The 17,110-nt window shown below is 41.0% G+C and overlaps 1 protein-coding gene across 1 annotated transcript; it reads left to right on the top strand.

The window, feature by feature from the left end:
- The first annotated feature begins 599 nt into the window (after positions 1-599).
- On the top strand, positions 600-1,385 carry LOC109469360 (craniofacial development protein 2-like). The gene has a single exon (XM_019767864.1). It carries the CDS (start codon positions 600-602, stop codon positions 1,383-1,385), a length of 786 nt encoding a protein of 261 aa, XP_019623423.1.
- Positions 1,386-17,110: the final 15,725 nt, after the last annotated feature.

The following is a 17,110-nucleotide window of genomic DNA, read 5'->3' as shown; positions in this document are numbered from 1 at the left end:
TCCGGGTACTGTCCCACAGGAAGGCGGGGACAGCACAGTGCTGTGGAGCGCTTTGAGCAGGGCAAGGCATTAAAAGCGTCCTGGTCATCCACTGCGCCCTTCTCACCCCCAGTCGTCTCGACACTTGTCCTGCCACTGGAATTGGTTGGGAACTGGGAAGAGAGAGTGAGGCTGACGACATTGCTCAACTCTCCCTCACTTTAATCCACTTCACGCGCAAGTCAAAGACATCACAAAACAAATCCCTAAAGCCCTGTGGCGAGGGGTAAATTGGCGAAGCAGCAGGTGAGGATACACTTGGAGCTGTAGCCACGAACCCCCACACAGGCGGCCCAGGACATGTGGTCGCTCTCTACTGGACCGAAGCAGCAGTGGAGTTCGGCAGCCTTCTGGGTGACTGAGCAGCCCTCTTCAGGATCGCTCTGCTCACCTCCTTAGCCTGAGGAAGGGGCTAGAAAAGGTGCCCTAAAATAGCCTGCTTCACCTCCCCCTGGCCTGTTCGCCGTGGCAGGAGGGGATCCCAACAAAGCGGTAAGCACTCAAGAAAGAAAACGTTGGTGAGACCAATCACCATTGGCACATGGAATGTGCGGACGATCATGGACAGCGCCAAGGCAGAGAGAAGCGAGAGACGAACAGCACTCGTCGCAAGGGAACTTGACAGGTACAATATACAGATTGCAGCCCTCAGTGAAACTAGGTTTGCTAATGAAGGTCAACTGACAGAAGTTAACGCAGGTTATACCTTCTTCTGGAGTGGCCGCAGTAGTGAGGAGCGTCGTGAAGCTGGAGTGGGGTTTGCCATTAAGTCGAACCTGATGTCCAGGCTTACAAACCTCCCCAAAGGAGTGAATGACCGACTGCTGACTCTCCGGCTGCCAATGAAAGGCAAGTGCCAGGGTACTTTTATCAGTGCATACGCCCCTACAATGACTAACCCCGAGGAAGTCAAAGACAAGTTCTATGAAGACCTCGAGGCCCTCATAATGGATGTACCAAAGGGAGATAAACTAGTTATCCTTGGCGATTTCAATGCCAGAGTCGGTACAGATTACCAGACTTGGGAGGGAGTTCTCGGCAGAAACGGAATAGGCAAATGTAACAGCAATGGTCATCTTCTGCTGAAAACCTGTGCGACCCATGACCTTGTTATTACAAACACAATATTTCGCCAACCAAACCGCAACAAGACATCGTGGATGCACCCACGCAGCAAACACTGGCACCTCATAGATTACGTGATAGTCCGGAGAAGAGACAGGCAGGATGTCAGAGAAACAAAGTCTATGTGCTGTGCAGCCTGCTGGACAGACCACAGGTTAATTCGCTCAAAGCTCAACATGCACATCAAGCATGGGAATTCAATGAACATGCACGATTCGTAAACTTTGTTAGTTTAAAGGGATGCAGATAAGAATTGAGCATAGACTTACCTTAAAGTGTATGACTACCGTGAAATCAAACGGGAGAGGCAGCCTACATGCTTTATGCTGTGGCATACATTACAGATATGAAGTTATTTCAAAGACCACCAGACGAGTATGATAACAGGGTCAATGTTGATTTCTTTTATTATCATGCCTTAGTTTTGGGGTACATCAGATCAGTCACATCAGTTTTGTACAATGTATGTAGATGATGCAGAATTATTTTGATGTAGAATGAATGCTGTCGTTGAAAGCAGGAACGCATATGTATCATTTTATGTGTTGTACTGTTAATGAGCCCTGGAAGATTAGCCCCTCATGGGGCTAAAGGGCATCTCAATAAATCAAATCAAATCAAATCATTCTGTGTTGTTCAGCTGATATTATAACTACTCTTTGGCTAACAAACCAGCTTAAAAACAACAGATCCAGCGAAAGTGTTCGACGTATTTTTATCCTGATTTTTTAAAAAGATATCACCAACATATTTATCTCTTATCATGTAGTTGATAATCGGGTAAGGTTGTTATATTTATGTTAAAAACTCATATATGTGCTTACAAAATAGTTTTGTTACAAATTATAACCAGCATTCTTTTTACGTAGAAGTGTTCAATATATTTTTGGTAGAAATAATAACAATATTTTTAATTAGAAGTATTCAAATAGTTTTGTTAGAAATTGTATCCAGTATTTTGATTACAAGTTTTGACAGCAAATGTTATCAACATGGTTTTTGTTAACTTTGTAAACATTGTTAATTTGTAGTAATCCGTTGTGCAACACGTACGGTATTGTTCGGTTTATCAAGTTTTTTTAACCCTAAACAGTACACCTGGGGTCCGCGCGGACCCCAGCACTATATATTCTGTAATATCTTTTTTGTTTCTAAAGAATTTTTTTCTGAAATTTTAGGTAATTGTCACCCACAAAGTTGTCTCTCAATACAGTGCAGAAAACTCCGTTTCTACCATTTATAAAAAAATTATATCTAATTTTCTTTTGGGGTCCGCGCGGACCCCAGCCGGCTTTCGATCATAATGGATACACTGGCGTTCTTATACATTACCTTATTTCCGTTTTAAAATGTTTTTATGCACTCGTATGTCTACCAAGTTTTCAGAGAATGTTGTAGTAATAGAATTAAATTTTAATAACTTTTGTGTAATTATGACGTCAAATGACGTCAGAGCTAATAATATAGTCCGCCATATTGGATTTTGACCAATGACGTCATCAAATTAGCATATTATATGCATATTAAATGATTTAACTTATATTTAATTATGTAAGATGTTATTAATGTTGGAAAAGAAGTGTAATTTAATATAAAATATGTAAATTAATAGATAGTGTAATTAAATATAAAATTTTTATGTTTAAACCAAAATTACTTCTATTTTCAAAAAAGCTGCCTGCTAGAAACCCGTTGCCATGGCAACACAAAAAAACATGAACTTACTAGTATTAAACTAATATGAACTTTTTTCCAGAGACATTTTAGGAAAGGTCTCCAAATTTGATACTTCTAGCGCAAGTCGTTTAGCCGCTATCTGAGATCAAAGTTGGGCCTCAAAAGCCCCTTCAGTCTGAAATGGGTTTAAAAATCGGGTATTTCTTCTTGTCTTCTTTTCTTCACCAAAATATAGAAAAAGTTCAAAATGTATGATTTTTGTATGTAATGTGGACACAGAGGTTCCCACATCAGTTTGCAAAACAATTGAGCTGGTAGCATGTTGATAATTTCAAAAAATTAGCAAAAAACTGTTCTGGGGTCCGCGCGGACCCCAGGTGTACAGATTAATCAGTCCGGGAAGGTGTACTGTTGAGGGTTAATATCATACTAGTAATTAATGGGTTAGTCGAATAGTTATACTTTGTTCCTGACCAATTTTTGTGTTATTCATATTTACAATATCATATGTCAGGTTTTACCTTATACAATGTGTTTCTTGACTAGTGCAATGGCCAAGTGGATAGGGTGCTCGCCTTGCATTCGATTGGTCGTTGGTTCGATCCCAGGCCGAGTTATACTCTCCCCGACAAACCCAATCTCAGAAAACTTCTAATTAAAAACTATAATGGACACTTCCAAACCCTCGCAATCTTGGTGGTAGATGTAATGGGCACAGCCCACTAATTCCAGCCCCTATTGGAATATATGGAAACATCTAAGAACTGAGCTGTCAACAATCCCCAACTTGAGTGTTCAACTATTGCAAACACATATTGACAGGGTAGTCCAACTTCCAAATTGTCCATTTAGTCCAAAAATTTCACTTTTTGACCAGCGATACCTGGCACGGCAAATGCAAACACTGGCAGCATGACCTCTGACCCCCTTGAAGACCACCAAAAGACAAGAAGATGGGATTAGTTTTAGAACCTACCAAGCAGCCAAAGCAACCCTAACAGCCAGTTTTTTCAAGTTAATAGAAATAGAAATAACTCTCCAGCTGGAAAATGCCAGCATTTATCCACACATACCAAGAAAAAGGCTTTTTCAGTTGGTTTGGCTGCACTCACTCAAAGGGGTCTCAGACTGGGCCCTCTGGGCATGCGCCATTTGGTGGCCTTTGCCCTAATGACAAAGCGTAAATATGATTTTTTAAGTACAGACCTCTGACCTCTCAGCACAACTTGTACTAAGTTGTAGTCTTACCTGTTGTAGTTAAGATTAGCATGTAGAGGTATGTAAATACATGTGTAGTTGGGTTTAGTGTATGTATGTGTAATACGACTCCGGGAAGCTTAATCTTTATAGATACATCTTGAAATTAATGGTCGATAAATAAACAAATAAACAAATCACACAAGTATGCAATGTTTTTATTGTAGTGACGGCATATTCATGCACCCAATAAAGAAAACTTTCCGTCCGAAAACTGTCAATCCGACCTATGACACAATTCAACACCCGGTCGAACCCGTTCGTCCAGTACGGTACTACCATACCCACCCTCCACACGCGTACTATCCAATCAGAGGTTTGGGTTGGGGGGGATGTATTTTTGGCGACGTCTCAGGGAGGAGCCTAATGGTACAGTATTTTCGCAAGAATTCTAGGAATTGTACAGGCATTTTGTCCACAGGCATGCGGAATGTCCACAGGCATTTCTCTGACCCACATCTGCCCACATTCCTGGAACCCTGAAGACCTGTCTGCCCCGGATGGCCCTACTTTCTGTGACCCCGGGGCTCGTTCACTATACACTCAGGGGAGGAGTGTACTGTATCTGTCAAAGTCCAAGTACCAAGTCTTCCTCAAAATCATGAAATGATGGCAGTGCCATGCAAACAATAACCCTAACAGCAACCACCGTCGCCATGGCAATGTATGTTTTCATTGCCAGTCTTGTTAGCTATTTTCTTTCGTTTTTTGTTTTATCGTTTCTCTGTTGCACTGAATTTTTTTTCCACCAAACCCAACCTCTGCCGGCACTCGCCCCGGGGCGGGGCAAACCTATTCAAGAAACGTGACAGTGCTCCCCCCAGGGAACCATCAAATTACCATTAAGGATATGCATTTTACTGTGGTGGATTATCACACATCTAGCCAGTCAGAAAGGCATGCATTGGGTCACACGCTTCCTGCTGACTGTGCCTATTTATGCGTCTGGTTCACACCTACTTGCAGAACGACTGTAATGTGCTGAAGTGAATCGGTTTATAGCCCATTGAAGCTTTCGGCTGCTGGCAGAGGTTGGGTTTGGTGGGGAAACAAAATTCAGTGCAAAAGAGAAACCCCGATAAAAAAGCCTAAAAGCACGCTAAAAATACCCCCAAAACCCAAACCTCTGCTTGGAGAGTACCACATGCGTAGCTTGAGTCGGACGGGCCTTGTGAACGCCCCACATATGCATCCAGAGTCTTTTGTGACCATTTTAGGCCATTTGGCGTTGTCTTCTACGTCTTTTTTCGTGTTACCTAGTTTGCTGGACTTCGTGAGATCAATTCGTAGGCTTCGCGTATCCATGCATTGTGATTTAGCAAGCTACAACACGTTCTGCTGCACTGTACCTCCTTTAGAGGTTCCTTTCGCTGGACGCTTGACCGAACACGCGTAGGACGGTGATAGCACGATACGGTCGTATTTTCAATGTTTTCTCCCTTCTATCATTTTTTTTTTATTCCAACATTTCATGACTGGACATGGTGACGGCACACTTAAGTTACATCAACATTTTATACCGTCACCAACGCAGAGGACAAATACTGAGCAGGACAATGCTCCTTTTCACTTACGTGAAGTGAGTAAAGTGCCTTTCCCAAAGGCACAAGATGGGTGGCAGGTCAGGAATCGAACCCGGGAGTCCCTTCTATCATTGAGGAGAGTCTCCCCTTTCCGTGTGGAAGTTCAACAGGTTTGTGTAAAAGAATCATGAATCTAGAAAAATGTTATGAAGCGCTCAATGTTATGTATTTTGCTGAAATCTATATAGATATAGACACAGACATCAAAAGAATTAGTCACATTATGTCAAAATATGTCCTTGTAAACGAAACCTATTGTTTTGGATCTATTTCTTCTCCAAACACGGGGTCAATGACTTGGACAAGGCTGCTGTCACCATAGTAACTGGTGTTGTAGCACACATTATGTGGTGTTAGGTTTCATTATGTATGAAGACAGAGTTGGGGTGGTGGTTGACATATGTATGTATATGAAAGTTTTGTGAATAAGAGTAAACAGAGCAGTATGTTGATAAGCTAGTAAAAGTAAATATCGTACATTTGCTTTGCAAATGTTGTCGTTCTAGCTTCTACCTTAGTTCTGTGCAATTAATTACTCAAGTGGAAAAAATAAAGTTAAGGTTATGGAAACCAACACACAAGAGATAGTGTCGATGATTTTGACGACGTTACAAAAAGAACAGTCAAGTTTCATGACCACATGCTAAGAGACCGCCTGTAAACAACAATGGTGACTTCAAAACAGAAATCGAAGTGCGTCTTTGTTGTTTACACGCTGCCAAATAAGTGTTATGGAAGATCAAGTCTCCTCCATAACAACACATACATTAAATTGACAACCTTATTGAAATGGCCAGAGATATAGACAAATGCAAAACTAAGATTCAAAGGGAACCTTTATTTGCAACAAAAGAAAACGGCCTAAAGAAATGCGTGTTAACGTAACGAACAATTAAATAGGCAACTACCTGTAAGCTCTATTGCTACAATACATCATGGAAACAGTAAGTAATAGAATATCGAACAACTGTAACCTTTTTTTTAAATATTCATTTACAACTACCAACACCAATTCTATCACCTATGGCGACCATCATTCCAAAACTAGACGAGAAATAAATACCATGCTTAGTGAAATCCTAAAAAATTGCTCAATGTAATCCCAACAAGAGTTCCGAGATCTCATACCTCCATTAAATACGGGCTTGACATGTAAATTTCTTCTTTAATTATGCCAATGACATCTACATTTACATAATGAATGCACTGTGATGTTAACTTACACATGTTCCAAATATGAAATTTCAATCTTTTACCACTAAGGAGTCAGATAATTTTGAGATAAATTATGCAAAGTAGGTCCGTATTTGCATAATTGGTATCTGGTGATATTCCTCCTGCCATAGAAGTTTATCATTATCACCAGGTTACGGCACTAATGTGATTCTGAGTAACATGAAATTCAATAGAATCCACCAGTGTGATTTATTTGTTTTGGTGGCTGAATAATTAGAATAAGTAACGCTTTATCAACTTTAATTTGCCTCCTGTTTCCGCTAAGGCCACACCAAGTAAATTTTATGGATGACGTCCTCGCGCGCATTGATTTTGGCATGTTCCTAGAAAAAAACAAGAACTTCCGCTTCCTGTAACTATGACCAAAGAGTCACGACAGTGCCGCAAATCGTCAGATTGACGTGAAACCTGTAACGCGAAAACAGGACAGGACGACAACTGCTGTTCCACCTGATTTATTTCTGTTTTGATGATGAATAAAAGACTTCTTACTTTTTACACTGTGTCACCTCATTCAATTTGTGTCCTAACATTTGTCGTCTCTTAGTCTAATCTAGGCATCTTGTTTTTAGGGCCCTTCTTGTTTTTTCTCACCCCCTCGCATTAGATTTAGGGTCTCCAAAGGACGTCATCCATAAAATTTACTTGGTGTGGCATAAGATGGTATAAATGCTGTTGAACGTTGACTGAAGAGTTTCCATTGAAAATACAAAATTACGGTAGTACTTTTATGTGGACATACTTTGGTACCCGGCGTGTAAAACGTTTAAAAGATTTCTTTCAACGAAAGGTTTTCTACTTTATGGGCTCACTGTCCAGAATAATTGTGTTATAGAATTGTTATTGTTATGTTCCGGGGGCATTTTTCTTAATAACAATACGTTAAGTTACTTACGGGTCCTTAATTGAGATGTAAACCATATATTCCTCTCACCCGCGGACGTGCATTACATTCTAAAACCCAGCAGTGTTTGAGCTGACGCCGCGTCTGGGCACTACTACATCGGTGAGTGGAAACCTTTAAGCGACGGTCACAACCCGCCGTACGTGCTTTTTGTCCGTACGCTTTTTGGGAGGCTACGTCTGCTACGTTTTTTCTGCAAACGTAGGGTGGCCGGCCGAGGGAGTACGTCACTCGCACGGTTGCGCAAGGTGTACGTACGTGGTCTGCACGCCACGTCTGGCCGTCAGCGGTTGCGTGCATCGTACGTTGCGCAAGTGGTAAGTGAGTTGTACGTGCTTACAACGTACGATCTTTGTGCGATTGCCACTTTTTCATTCTTCTTGACGTTACCTTTACTGTACTTGATACATGCTGGTTTTATTTTAGCTGTTTATGATAGTTGTAAGATGAGAGATGTGCACTTATAATCAGTTGTTCTTCTGATCACCAGCCTGTTTCTATTGTTACACACCTAATGTTTCGTAGGTATAATTATTTCTTGATCTTCATATAAAGTACCTTAATATAGCAAGGTCTGGTTAAATGTCTTTCTGATATTATTCCTGTGCACTATTGGTATTTTCCACTATTGGCATATGGGTTCCTTGTTCCTTTTTTTTGGACAAATCCCGCAGTTTTAGCGTGATAAAACACGTGATAAAAAAAGTTCCCCGACAGCCGAAAACCAAGTGTAAACCAGCCTGATGTCGAGCGTCATTGCCAGGTTACCGCACTAATAGGATTCTCAACAACATGCATTTTCAATAGAATCCACCAGTCATCATTTATTTGTTATGGTAGCTAAAAAAGTGACGCTTTCTAGGCTTTTATTTGCCTCCTTTTGCCGGTAAGATAATATAATGCTGCTAATGGTCGACTAAAGAGTTGCCTTGGAAAAATATAAGATTAACGTATGTTTATATGAACACATGCTCCCGTTTACAACAACAATTTACGAGGTTTCTTTTACGAGGTTTCTTTCAACGAAGGGATTTGTAAACTTTACTGGCTGATTGTCTAGAATGATTGTGTTATAGAATTGCCATTGTTATGTTTCCGGGGGGATTTTTCTCATTAGCAATGTAATAAGGTACTTAAAGGTCCTAGATATAGAAGTAAACTATATATTCACATGTCCCACGGTCATACATTACATGTTGAAAACCAGCAGTGCTTGAGGCGACGCCGCACTACAACAGCTGTGAGTGGAACCCTTTACTTGTTTTTCATTTTCTTTGCCGTTATATTCACTGTACTAAACCTCAACAGTACACCTTCTCGGACTGATTAATCTGTACACCTGGGGTCCGCGCGGACCCCAGAACAGTTTTTTGCTAATTTTTAGAAATTATCAACATGCTACCAGCTCAATTGTTTTGCAAACTGATGTGGGAACCTCTGTGTCCACATTACATACAAAAATCATACATTTTGAACTTTTTCTATTTTTTGGTGAAGAAAAGAAGACAAGAAGAAATACCCGATTTTTAAACCCATTTCAGACTGAAGGGGCTTTTGAGGCCCAACTTTGATCTCAGATAGCGGCTAAACGGCTTGCGCTAGAAGTATCAAATTTGGAGACCTTTCTTAAAATGTCTCTGGAAAAAAGTTCATATTAGTTTAATACTAGTAAGTTGATGTTTTTTGTGTTGCCATGGCAACGGGTTTTTAGCAGGCTGTTTTTTTTAAATAGAAATAATTTTGGTTTAAACATAAAAATTTTCTGAGTTTTATATTAATTTACACTTATTTTCTAACATTAATAACATCTTACATAATTAAATATAAGTTAAATCATTCAATATGCATAGAATATGCTAATTTGATGACGTCATTGGTCAAAATCCAATATGGCGGACTATATTATTAGCTCTGACGTCATATGACGTCATTATTACACCAAAGTTATTAAAATTTATTTCTATTACTACACCATTCTCTGAAAACTTGGTAGACATACGATGAGTACATAAAAACATATAAAAACTGAAATAAGGTAATGTATAAGAACGCCAGTGTATCCATTATGATCGAAAGCCGGCTGGGGTCCGCGCGGACCCCAAAAGAAAATCAGATATAATTTTTTTTTGTAAATGGTAGAAACGGAGTTTTCTGCACTGTATTGAGAGACAACTTTGTGGGTGACAATTACCTAAAATTTCAGAAAAAAATCTTTAGAAACAAAAAAGATATTACAGAATATATAGTGCTGGGGTCCGCGCGGACCCCAGGTGTACTGTTTAGGGCTAAGTGTACTTGATACATGCTGGTTTATTTTAGCTGTTTGTGGCGGTTGTAGGAAGTTATAGTGCGTTGTTCCTTCTTTTACCAACCTGTTGCTACTGAAGTACATACCTAGCATTTGTAACAATAATCATTTCTCGATCTTCATATAAAGTACATTAAGTTGACAAGGTCTCAGTAAAATGTCGAGTTTCCGATTTTAATCCTGTGCCCTCTATGTATTCTCCAGTATGGACATATGTGTTCTTCGTTCCTTTTTTCAGACAAATCCCACAGTTTAGCGTAATAATAAAGTTTCCACACAGCCGGAGAGCAAGTAAACTAGCCTTACGTTTTGAGCTTCGGTCACAACCCACCGTACGTGCTTCTGCGTGCTGTCTACGTGCAAAAATGTGGGCAAACGCAGGGCATCCGTGCGTGGTGAGTACCGCCCCCGTACGGAATCCTACGGATTTGGGAGCACGCAGACACGCCGTAGAACTTTTTCTGCGTGCGGCCTACGGATTCACCACCCGTGCGAGCGAGTACGGGCGACGCGCGTGCCCCGTACGTACCGTACGAGAGACGCACGTGTGAGTACGGCCTCCTTACGGTAAAGTTGCAATCGCACAGAGATCGTACGTTGTAAGCACGTAAAACTAACTTACCACTTGCGCAACGTACGATGTACGCAACCGCTCATGGCCAGACGTGGCGTGCAGACCACACTCTTACACCTTGCGAAACCGTGCGAGTGACGTGCGTTGACGCCACTCCTTCCCCTCGTTTTCAGAAAAAAAAACGTAGCAGACGTAGCCTCGATCCCCCCCAAAAAGAAACGTACGGACAAAAAGCACGTACGGCGGGTTGTGACCGAGGCTTTAGCGACATTGCCACGTTACCGCACTAATGGGATTCTCACCAATACGAATTTCAATAGAGTCTATTAGTCCTGATTTATTTGTTATGGTTACTAAAAAGTGACGCTTTTTAAAACTTTAATCTGCCTCCTGTTGCCGCAAATGACTACGAATGATGTTGATATGTGACTAAAGAGTTGCATTGGAAAAATGTAGCATTGACGTAAGCTTGCTTCAATTTGGTTTACCTGTTGTGTAAACCAATTTACGAGATTTTTTTCAACGAAAGATTTTCCACTTTAAGGGCTTGTTAAGCAGAGTGATTGTGTTACAGAATTGTTTTTAATATATTTTCGGGGGCATTCACGGTGGTAAAATCTGGGTTGCAAAGTTCCCACATGCCATAGAACCCGAACTGTGTTCGATCGTGTTCGATTTGGGCAATTCGAATCGAACCCGCGTTCTATTTCGGGGTCACCTGCGGTCATTTACAATAAAGCGGCAAAACAAGCCATTCTGCCTCCGTGCCGTGCAGCAGATAAAAAACAACACTTTTCTATAGATACAAACAGTTTCCTGGACAGTACATGTCCGCTATCATTTTTTTGTGGACATGTAACTTGTAGCGAAGCTACTGTCGTATCCTTGGGTGACCTTGAATACTGTAATGATTATTTACGCCAGTATGAATAACACAATGCAGACTTTTGGTCGACATGACATGTCTGCAAAACTCGTTTAAATCTGCAAGCATGGAAAGTCAAGCATACCCCATTCACGGCTCAAAATGACCCGTTACGGTTGTCCCGAAAATCGTGTTTTAGGGATTTTTGAAAAATGGCCTCAATTTTGAATTATGGGTAATTTAGTGCGAAAAATGTAAAAACAAATCATTTTTTCACCAATATGTCGACAAAGACTAGACTTAAAATCAGAAATTAAAAAATCCCTAAAACACGATTTTTGATCTTATTCCTAGTCGTCGAAAAATATAAAAATCGGGGATCTGGGGTGATATACGTAGCCAGGTTAAAACGATGTTTGCCTAAAAACATGACATGACTTGTGGTCGGAAATCCGAAAAAATCGTCTTTCGGAGCGAAATTTTGAAAAATCAATGATTTAACATAAACAGCTAATATTGAAAGGATGTTAAGGCAATAATTTCATTTTAATTTGACGAAATTTACCATTAAATCCTTTTTGTTTATTTTCAAGTGTTTTACTGGTAGGCCAAACTCGGCCCAAATAGCGTCTTGTAATCCGATACCTTTTAGAACGCGCCTAGCAATGGGAAAGAATACCGTAGTGACAGACCGCCGTGATTTGTATCATTGACAACATGCCACAGCACGTGAATTTTATGGATCAGAGCACGCATTGATTTTTGCCTGATTTTGGAAAAAAAAAGACATTTTGCTGCCCTCTCACAGTGATCACCATGCCGAAATTGGGTAAAATGGGATGTTTTGCCATGTCGGAACGTGGATGGCAGATAAACATTATTAGATATTATCATTTCCGAACTGCAACAATTGATTTACTTGTTTGGTCGAATGTAATCTAAGTAAAGAAAGGGTTGATTGGAAGGGGAACTACTCGGTTGGGTAAGGCGGCCTAGGCTGATATTCATGTTCGAGTTCGGGCGTGTGTCTGCACGATGGCCACAGACATGTTTCGAACCCGAATTATGTTCCACCATGTTCGATATGACGTCATTCGAATAGAACGCGTGTTCGAATTCGGGGTACCGGCGGTCATTTGTATGTTTCCCGCGTTGTAACCCGCGTCGTTATGCATTTTATTCACAGAGTATGACTTAAACGGCTTTACGCGCAGCTGAAAACAGCATAATTGATCTTTCGAGTAATCCACGTTTATGTATTATCACTTTTTTATCAAAATTGTCCGAGGCTATTTTGCATATAAGTCGATATTTTTTAACTGTGGCGATTTTTTTAACGAGAATTGACAGAAAAATAGTCGTTTCTGTCTTTTTTTTGGCCCAAAAAAAAATGTAACTGTCATTTAAAACAAAATAGCCTCGGACAAAAATAATAAAAAGGGGGTTGGCTTTCTACTTGTAAAATATCATGATGGAAGGTGTTGTAACCGCTTGCGCGTAAAGCCATGAAGTAAACAGCTTTTTTGAAACCAAAATGTTGATTTTTAACCCAAAAATCCAGAAGGAGTACAAACAAAATAACCCTTATTCAATGTGTTTGAAGTACTGCTAGAACTGTGTGAAGTTTAGTTGTGGTGCGGCCAAGCTATCAAAAGTTACAGGCATATGTATGAAATACTACTCATAGTATGTCATAGCTATAGGCTGCCTTAACCCAACCGAGTGATTGAAATCGTGTTATAATTATCATCGAAGATGTCGTCCAAGAAGCTGGTCCCAATCGGCGAAGCAGCTCCAAAAGGTTCTGTAGGTCTCCATGGAAACCGGTGGACCAATGGAATCGTCGTGGCGATGTCAGGACTCACGTCTGTGGTGGCCTTCATCGCCCTGCTGTTCATGGTGCGAGAGATCAACTCCATCCGGGATCAGCAAATGGTCACTGCACGAAATGGCCTCGGATTATAGCAAATCCTGAAGATCCGAAATCGTGCATCATGACGGATACGTAGCAAATCCGGAGAAATCCGCAATCCTTACTAGAATACGAAGTAGCACTGCAGATCCGACAATTCCGGCACCGTATACGTCCGGATCTTTAAGAAATCACAGATACAAATTTGATATTCGCAAGGAACCTTCTTTCTCGGATATGTTATAAGTTCGGTTTTTAGGGGAGTCTGGAGTTGCCTCGGATCCTGACAGATACAATAAATACCCAACATGGCGTCATACATGTACTACCACAGATTTCAGCAAATCCGCCTGCCGGGCATTAAACGGATTCTAAAATAACCCACAGGGCACTGCTGCTTTGGACTCTCCCGCAGATTCCGAACAAAATAACAGAAGCGGGATTTCGCGGATCGCACTTCCGCAGATCTGAACAAGATACCAGAAGCGGGATTTCGCAGATCTCGCTTCCACAAATCCGAAAGTGATTTGCAGCAACGGGATTTTGCGGATCTCAGAATTTCGTACTGCTATGGATTCCTGGTCCCACAGATCCGATAAAGGTACCAAAAGCAGAATTTTACGGATCACGGTTCTGCAGATCCGAAAACGATACCAGAAGTGGGATTTTGCGGATCTATCTTCCACAGATCCGAAAGAGATACCGGAAGCGGGATTTTACGGATCACGGTTCTGCAGATTCGAAAACGATACCAGAAGCGGGATTTTGCGGATCTATCTTCCACAGATCCGAAAGAGATACCAGAAACGCAGAGAAATTTGTGAATATCAGAATTTCGCACTTGACTGACTCTTACTATGGAGTCCAAGTTTCACAGATCCGAAAAAGATACCAGATGCAGATTCGCTTCCACAGATCCCAACAGATCCCACTTGGCATTCATATGACCTCATATGGATTACGAATCCCGCAGATCCGAAAAAGATACCAGAAGAGGAAATTTTCTGATCTCGTTTGCACGAAATCTGGAATTTACCAAACTTATATAGCATGGGTAATACTACCTTTCCGAGTTTAAACAATCTGCATCCCTTATAAATCAGGTACCTAACACGTACATGTAACTTTCTTGAGGAAGGCAATGAAAGGAAGCAAAGTCTAAATGATGCCTCTGATTGGCCAGCTAGCGTACGCATGCGTACCGTGTTGGCGGTTAGAATGAAAACCGTTAGGAAAGTTGGCTTCGATGCAGGGGAAAACTAGAGTGAAATCAGGCGTTTGTATCGCTTTTTTTCGTGATACCATGATGACATAACCAGTCTACCATGATCGGTCATCGAGTTTGGACAGGATTGATAGTGTTTGGACAGGAGGAGGATGTGATGTCAATTCAAACGCACAGAATAGTGACGTGTGTAGCAAGCTTCGGCGCCCCCTCCCCCTTGCACGGCGGCCCTGCGCACTTGATCCAACACATCGGGCGTTTGGTAAGTTCAGTTATCATACCTATTTGGTTATTGATATGTCGCTGCCAGAAACATTATAAAATGCATGTCTCTAACTAACCTGCCCCCTCCACATTATAGATGAAAGGCTTTTAGGGGCTTGTCTTTGTAGGGTAGCAACTTGTTCATACTTTCTAACGGTCAATAGGCATTCGTGCCGGGCCAACCTCGTCTTGACAAAAATAGGGAGCAGTTAAAAAAAAAGTGTTCAGTATTTTTATTGTATTCAGGTATAGTCGATTTGTCAATTCCTTTATTATATGTCTGGTAGAAATTTTGATCAAGTTATATGTTACTTTTTGTCCATTGAAGATGCCCAAGTTTTCTGACCAATGTAATTTGCAAACAGCAGGGAGTACTACAGGCGGAGCCTCCTCATCTCGAAGACGTTTATATAAAGACATGGGACGTTTTGTCACCTGTGTATTTGTTTACCTTTTTATACCTCCAGGATGTATGTGACAAGGTTTTGCTAGTCTGTCTTATGATGTATTAAATGATCAATGGCTTTTTTGCCAACAGAAACTGGATCATCACCTTGAAGGTGAAGAAACCATACAGTAAGCGGCTCAAGCTCAAGCTGTCCGGAGTACATGTCACCAGACGAGCCAGTTTATGATGAAAATGGAAATTATTTTTTTACTAAGGCCATTCTTTGGCTGCCCACATCTACAAAATACAAAAGTGAGCTCGACCAAAAATATTAAACTTCATACTAAAGTGAACAGGTAAAACGGCAGTGAACAAAGAAGGTAACTGGCCCAGTGACCCTTCTTCCACTTCCAAGTCTAAAAATCCCATCTTGTTAGAGTTGAATCAATGGATTTCTAAATGTTAACTTAGGTCCAGTATTATTTCTGGTGAATTTTCTGAGGCCAGTGAAACACGTTTTCCATTATTTGTGTCCGAATATGTACCCCAAGTTCACTCTTTGGGGGTAACTTTTCAGTGGACAGAAATTTTTGTTACAGTTTTTGTTAGTTCACTATGATTTGCGTATGGATATGTACCCCAAGTGTAAAGGCATAGCTCACTATTTTAGGGTAACTTTGGGCAGAAATGTTTATTACAGTTTTTGTTTGTTTACTATGACCTCAAGTGTAAAGGCATAGCTTACTGTTAAGGGGTAACGTTGGACAGAAATGTTTGTTACAGTTTTTGTAAGTGGTAGCAAAATGGATAACTATGTACCCCAAATGTAAGGACATAGCTGTCCACTTAGGAGTGGTAAGTGAACACGATATGTTTCAGGCTATACTGTGTATTGATAATAAACAATTTAGTTGCAGGAGCTCCTATTAAGCCTGAACGTATCCGAATGTATCCTGAATGGGAATATGGTGAAGGTATTAAAGTTCAAATCTTGAGTTACGCATTTGTCAGGGGTCATTTCTGTACGAATCCCGGGAAAATCTGAGCGTATTCTGTGTGGAATATGTACTATAAGAATCCCGTTTTTCGGATTTGTACGGAATAGGTTCCGGATAGCAGTAACCGATATTTCGGATTTTCTGGCGAATTCCATTCTGGTCCGTCAGTATCCGCTTGTATCTGTCAGCAATTCAGGAAAATCCCGGTACGCATCTGCCAAGATCCAAATTCTTTTCTGTGCGTATCCTGGCAAAAACCGAACGTATTCCGTGTGGAATATTTACTACAAGGATCCCGTTTTTCGGATTTGTACGGAATAGGTTCCGGATTGCAGTAACCGATGTTTCGGATTTTCTGGCGGATTCTAATCTGATCCGTCAGTATCCGCTTGTATCTGCGAAAAATACGGACAAATCCCGGTACGCATCTGCTAGAATCCGAGGCCATTTCGTGCAGTGGGTGTTCATGAGAGAGATACGGGATGTACGGGATCAGCAAGAGGCGTTCATGAAGCAACAAACAGATCTGCGAGGAGAACTTCAAGGCCTGAAGGATCAGGTGCAGTTAAAGCAGGAGAACGAGGCTAAGGACACGGTAAGGATGCATAAAATTGTCTCTTTTTTCTGATTGTTACCAGAGGCGACATCATTCGTTGATAGCTGTTTAAAGGTAAATGTAGGGCAATTACAAATAACAGTATCGCGGTAGATATGACGTCATTGATCTTTAGTAGACACACTTCGAAGTCTGTTAG

This window comes from Branchiostoma belcheri, unplaced genomic scaffold, assembly GCF_001625305.1.
Source record: "Branchiostoma belcheri isolate BF01 breed outbred unplaced genomic scaffold, Haploidv18h27 scaffold200, whole genome shotgun sequence".
In the NCBI taxonomy this organism is placed as follows: Eukaryota; Metazoa; Chordata; class Leptocardii; order Amphioxiformes; family Branchiostomatidae; genus Branchiostoma; species Branchiostoma belcheri.
Note: the sequence above shows the minus strand (reverse complement) of the source record. Positions and strands in the feature narration are given on the sequence as shown.